Source organism: Notothenia rossii (genome assembly GCF_949606895.1).
Source record: "Notothenia rossii genome assembly, chromosome: 4".
In the NCBI taxonomy this organism is placed as follows: Eukaryota; Metazoa; Chordata; class Actinopteri; order Perciformes; family Nototheniidae; genus Notothenia; species Notothenia rossii.
The window spans coordinates 91564541-91571395 of record NC_136902.1 but is presented as its reverse complement, the minus strand read 5'-3'; the positions used below and the strand labels follow the sequence as shown (position 1 = coordinate 91571395).

Genomic DNA, 6855 nt, shown 5'->3' with positions numbered 1-6855 from the left:
TGTCACCAGGTTCTGGGTTAGAATGAGGAACGTGCTAATCCTAATATCTGTTGGCTTGTTGAAGAGGGAAGTGAAAGTGCCAGACAGGGAATCATAGAAACGTTATTATATGTGTTGGAGCTATATATTGGTTTGTTATTTAGTAATCATATATTTATTTTCTTGCTGTTTATTGTTTATTTTAATAAATTGTATTTCTATAGAGCTTTTCTTGAACCCAAAGAGGCTTTACATTGTGAGGGAGGACAGACAAACACAAAGAAATAACAAAACAAAACCGAAAAAGCAGTCAGTGAAGTGTCTTGCCCAGGGACACAACAACATGCTGACTGCAGTGGGGTTTGAGCCTGTGCTCCCCTGATCCGAACTCCAACGCACAACCCACTGCGCCACACACGCCTCCACATCAGGCTTAATTTAGTTTCTGTTGAGGGCGTCTGCAGGAATAACCGTCTGATTAAGATAAAAAAACAGATAAGAAGTACTTTGTTGATTCCAATCTGGGAAATGTTTGCGTTGCAGCAGCTTAAAAAGACAAGGCATTGGACATTAGAGAAATGAAGACTAAAGACTAGAAATATTTACAAAATACACATCCTAATTCTATTCTATTACTTTAGTTAGCCACTACAATATGAAAGAGCATATTTCCCTCTGTGTTTGCACGACATGGCCATTGGTGTTGCTGTCACACAGGGTCATGTATACCCCTTAGTTATTGCTCTAAGTGTGGTAATTAAACGAATGTGTCCGTGAACACATTCGTTTGAAGTCTGATCGCTTGTAGTCGTAGTGGAAATTTCCCTTTTACTCTATTCTGTTTTTTTTACATTTTTGCAAGACAGATCAACAGCTCCTTGACCTTGCTTTCAGAGAGTGGAGAAAAGGCAGCTTGCATAACATTTGTTCCGAGCGAAGTTGTGAATAGGCCGGCTTTTTGTTGCAGATAAGCATCAAAAGGGCTTTCTCTCTCTCTCTCTGAAACAAAAGATCAACCCTTGATTCTCTTGTTTTCTCTTTGCCAAAAAAAACCCCCCACCTCCATCTGTCCTCTGGACAAAAGCCGTGATGGATTCCCTCGGTAAGTGTGGAGGCATCTGGAGGACGAAACACAAACATGTGCTCAAAAGCCTTTTTAGATGAAGGACTGTGTAATAACTGAGTCTGGCACACACTCCACGAGTCAGAACATAGTGTTGACTCTACCTGAGGAGGATTGTGTTTGTTGGACTGTTTGCTCTCAGATTGATCACCCATCCTGTTGGAGGTAAACACTCAGAGACAATGAAGCTCCACGGGTCAATGGATGAACAGATGGACAGGTGTGGAGGCACCAAAGTCAAAGAAACAGACCTGTGAGACCCCAACAAGCCACAATGATTTAACACTTGCAGTCTTAAACAAGGGATGGATCAACAATGTATACAAATAAATAAAATGAGATTTGGACGAAATAACTAATAATGATATTATCGATCGCCATTGCAATAGCGACATGATTTAGGAGTAATTTAAAGACATATCTCTTTCATTTTGGACACATTTTACTGGTATCATTGTTTATGTTTATGTTTTTATTTATTTTAATATAATTTTTCTGCTTGTTCTGATAAGCACTTTGGGCTGCATTAAAAGTGCTTTTTAAAATTATATATATACATATAATATATTAACATTTCTTTGGGGATCTATTGTAATCAAATCAAAGTTTATTTATAAACACGTTTGTCCGAGTGGGCTTCACAGAATAACAAGCATTCAACATTCAACATTTATTGACCCATGCCATATGTTCGATGTTAAGTCTTTGGCGATTAGACCCCGATCCTGAAATCGTATATCTAAAGGGGGAAATCAAGCCGTGAGTAGGGCTGAACGATTAATCGATTTTAAATCGAAATCGCGATTTTAAATGATGCGATTATCAAATCGCAAAGCCTACGATTTTCTTTAACATTTTTTTTTTTACAATTTTTTTTTTTGTTGCCTTGTGTATCAGTCATCCACACCAATCAGAAGTGCTGTGCTCCACATGTACCAGCCATTGTTAACCAATCAGAAGTGGCCCATGATAGCAGGTGATAGACAGATTGATCCAATCACCTGGCATGTATCTTTGAAAGTGCCTGCCCTTTCCAAATGGCTTCCAGTGGAGCTTTCCTCGATGGTTTGGTGAAACCATCTGAGTCAGGTTAGTAAGGCTCCATCACATGTTTCTATTACAGGGTGAATCTTAAACTGAAGCTTGACTTTAAAGCAACTATACGGAAGTTTCATGTAAGTTTAGTTATTTAACTCGTAGCTCGGGCTGCGGGGGTGCTGGAGACGGGAGCACGTTGATGCGACCTTCCTAGCCGGAGATATGGCTGCATTTTAAAATAAACTTCCGTTGGGTCGCTTAAAAACAAATATCGCAATCGCAATATTTGTCAGAAAAATCGCAATTAGATTTTTTCCCAAAATTGTGCAGCCCTAGCTGTGAGCATATAGGGAACCCCCCGGGGTCTAGACACTGGTGATGATGCTGAAGGTCTGGATTTGATGAGGAGATGGGATGAAGAGGGGATGTCATGAGGTCTTTGGATTAGCACTGGATGTGATGAAAGGAGGTGGATGGGGAGGAGGCGGGCGGCAGCATGAACACCTGAAATCACAGCTGACTGCAGGAGAGAGGAGAACCGTTTTAAAGTTTGGCTGCAGCCCGCTGATTGGCTGCTGAGATTGAGGTGGATGTTAACAGAAAGCCCGTGATGAGCTGATTATAAGCAGCTGTGGAGTGAATGTATCCCAGTCCTCCTGAAAGAACTTGCGCTGAGCTTCATATAGATGACAGTGTGAAATATACTTAACATTACAAGAGAATTCTAAAAAACAAGATAGAAATTCAAATAAAAATAAAAGACGGTAAAAACAATAAAATAAAATACCATGAAATGTAGGACTCTGGAAATCTAAAACCAGCTCTAACTATAGGCTTAATTGAAAACAACAGTCTTCAAACATCTCTCGAGACTCAAGGATTTTTTATTAAGTCTTTTTACAACCATTCGTAGGCCGGAACTTCACATTAATTCAGACAGTTTTACACATTTTGTGCTCCCAATATTGTTCTTACTGTGATTTGGATATTGCAATAATCCATATTAAGATCTGGTTAGAACTTCCGTTAGTTGTGCAGCCTTATAAAGTAACTGCAGGCAGAAGAGGCAACCCCAGAAGAGGCAACACTTTCTTATTATTGGGAAGGTAGATTCATTCTTATTCTCAAGGAGAGAGTAGAAAGAAACTAAATGATTGCTTTCCGTTTCCCCCTTTCCTTGAAAAGCCAACAATCTGGGACGCAACAGCATTTCCATTTATGTAGGATTCTCTGTGTGTCGAATACACAGTTGGGTTTTTCATACTTTCTCATTTTTTTACCACAAACAGCAGAGGCTACTGTGCAAACAAAAAAAGAGCTTTCCTTACTTTTTCACGGTGAATATGACGGATATGTATAAAGTCAAGTTAGTTGAACATTAGAGGGACTAAACAGAGACACAGTGATCTGATTACAGATGAATTTTGGGATTAAACAATCGTGGTGTGTTAGAAATTGGTCATCAAACAAAGATAAGGAAGTAACAGACAGTGTCAAATATTTTCTTGAGTTTAAAGTAGGGCTGCTCGATTATGGCAAAAATCATAATCTCGATTATTTGGGTCAATAATTGATATCACGATTATTAAAAACGATTATCCATTTACTTTGAAAACATCAATTTATTTAAAAAGAAAATTTGATAAGTATGTTTTTAACAGTTGATTACCCTGAACTTTAAGTATAATTCAACTGAAAAACCAATAAAAAATATTTTTTTAAAATAATAAAATAAAAAATAAAATAAATATTTTTTTTATTTAGATTATGTTCTTTTCATAATCGTTGCAAGCCAACATCGTAATTGCGATTGAAAATATGATTAATTGAGCAGCCCTATTTTAACCTCTTAAGGACGACGGTCCCCCAGTGGATCCCCCCCCCCCACCGTTTTTTTTTTCCCGAGACTGTGTCTCAGGGCTTCTTAACATTTATGAAACTATTAATGTGTAGCACCAGATTAACGGGAAGAATCTCAGCTAACTGAAGACATGAACCATTTTTACCAAAACAAAACACAAGGGTAATACCAAGCCTCTGAATTAGCACTAAGCGAAAAATTGCTAACGCACTTTAGCACAGAACTCAAAATAAAGATACCGTTATTACTTATCAAATCTGCACATAAAATATATCCGATTAAAGCTGAGACTCCACAGATTATTTAGATGTGGTATCATCATTAAGCGATCCAAATTCGCGACAGGGGAAGCAAACACAGACATCACAACACGTACCTTTACGGAGCTTTTACGGGAGATCGTCTCACCGTAGCTGTCAATCTGATCAAAAGACGTGTTCAATGGCTTTAAAACGAGAAAATACGCGGCTGAATCGGTTAATCCATAGGTTGATAATGTATCTGTGGCTTTGAAAAAATTATTTATAATCCATAATTCCATTTTTATGTAAAGATTGGAGCAAAAAAGTTAGCTGCTAATGGTAGCCAACAGAGTGTATGCAGCTTCCGGTTTTGGCCATGCATCACTCTCACTCCTTATTTGTTAATGTGTTCATTAAACACTGGATATGGGAAATGTACATAACTTTTAGAGCATTATTTTGTATAATAGTTATAAGGAGAACACTGCCAATTGTCTAATACAGCATTATTTGTAAACTAACGTTATGATGTCGGGCATGATAACACATTTCGTCATTTGCAGCATTAGTTTGATTATAAATATGCTGAAAATAGCTTTTACACATTTATTTTGAGACCTTCTAAAACTGAACGTCCACTGAGTGTCTGCCATCTTTCTCTCAGTCCCTCACACTGTCCCTTTCTCAGTCTTAAAGCAGACATTTTTAAAATAAATGACACATTAATGTTTCTCTCGTTACTGCCCCTAAACAAGAGGAATGACACGCACCAAGTCCTCTCCATGTGACATGTGACTTCTCTCTGCGATAAAGCTTCAGCGTTGACACAGCAGCGGATGTTCAGTTCTCTATCAGCTGTGAGACTCTCTGTTTAGGGAGATGAGATTAACCCCTTCTTGATAAAGGTGTTGATGTGTAAACTGTGTGTCGTGATATACATCCAGACAGAAGAACGAGTGCTTGAACATCACACTAAGAGCCACATTTACCGCATCTTTAAAATGCCCTTCACCTTGTCTGAATGATGTCTGTGTGCTTGGCGATGCTTCAATAGCTGCCTGAGTGTCTGTGCCTAATTGATTACAAATCTCTTAGTCTTCCTCTACTCATTTTTTATTAAGTAGAAAGATTGGCAGCTGACCGAAAGACTCAAAGTAGGGCCCTTGGAAGAATACATTCTGTTTTTTTCGACGAGTACATTGCCAATTTAGACAATTTAATGTCAGGCCTACAAAAAAAGTGAAATTTTAGCGATGGATTAAGGCTTTGTTTTTAGTTGGTGATTGTTGGAACAGTGGAAAGACTAACTAAGAAAGTTTAAGTGACTTTTACTTTGTTTGAATTATAATGAAGTGGGTTTCCCAATGACTCAACAAACACTTAAAGGTCCCATGTCATGCTTTTCCGGTTATTACCCGACCCTTGTGTGTTATGAAGGTTTTTATGCATGTAAACGGTCTGCAGTCACAAACCCTCAAAGTGCACCCTGTAGGGAGTAAAACTCTAACACAGAGAAGACCTGTCTCTGCTGCCCCAGAACGCCTCGTTGGACATTTCTCTTTTTCCATTGTTTACTTCTTGGGTATAGTGACGTAACATTTTTTTTACAATTTATTTAGTTTGTTCTTCTTGTGTGTCAGTCATCCACACCAATCAGAAGTGCTGCTCCACATGTACCAGCCATTGTTAACCAATCAGAAGTGGCCCATGATAGCAGGTGATAGACAGATTGATCCAATCACCTGCCAAGTGTTTTTGAAAGTGCCTGCCCTTTCCAAATGGCTTCCAATGGAGCTTTCCTAGATGGTTTGGTGAAACCATCTGAGTCAGGTTAGTAATGCTCCATCACATGTTTCTATCACAGGGTGAATCTTAAACTGAAGCTTGACTTTAAAGCAACCCAACGGAAGTTTCATGTAAGTTTAGTTCTTTCACTCGTAGCTCGGGCTGCGGGGGTGCTAGAGACGGGAGCACGTTGATACGACTTTCCTAGCCGCAGATATGGCCGCATTTTACAATAAACTTCCGTTGGGTCGCTTAAAAACAAATATCGCAAATCAAATCGCAATATTTGTCAGAAAAATCGCAATTAGATTATTTCCCCAAATCATGCAGTCCTAGCTAGCACACATCTGCGCGACAATATCTGCTGTAATAGGTGGACTAGTGCAACATCAAACCGTAGAAAGGTATTCTTTTAAAAGCTAAATATGTGTAAAAATACCATTTTGAAGGAAGTACTGTGGGGCTGCAGAGTTATCGCTGCTTAAAAACTATATTTTAAAGACTTAATGAAACATTTGTTTGGTACAGATCCTCTTTAAATGATAATGAGAATTGTGAATCTCTTCAAATTAATCACATTTGAAATGCTAGTGGATAGATTTGCTTATTATACGATTCATTTTCTGAAGTCTCTATTGAGAAATGTAGGTTAACCATAAATAAATACTAGATAATCCCCACTTCTTCATCTTCAAACTTCAATGGTAGTTGAACCATCTTTCTGTACGTGAGGCTGAATTGAGTTTCTGTTGAGGGCGTCTGCAGGAATAACCCGTCTGATTATTGCTCAAATTTTTGTGCATGCTGAAAGAGGAATGGTGATGATG

The 6855-nt window shown here is 38.4% G+C and overlaps 1 protein-coding gene across 1 annotated transcript in view; it reads left to right on the top strand.

Annotated features, from left to right (window-relative positions):
* Positions 1–1068: 1068 nt before the first annotated feature.
* The window catches only part of LOC307034965 (chloride channel protein 2-like), a gene marked incomplete at its 5' end in the record, with an annotated part of 153871 nt that continues 148084 nt past the window's right edge, over positions 1069–6855 (top strand). The window contains one exon of the mRNA XM_079673889.1: positions 1069–1081. Within this exon, the coding sequence (XP_079530015.1) occupies positions 1069–1081 (13 nt within the window). The remainder of the gene's footprint in view (positions 1082–6855) is intronic.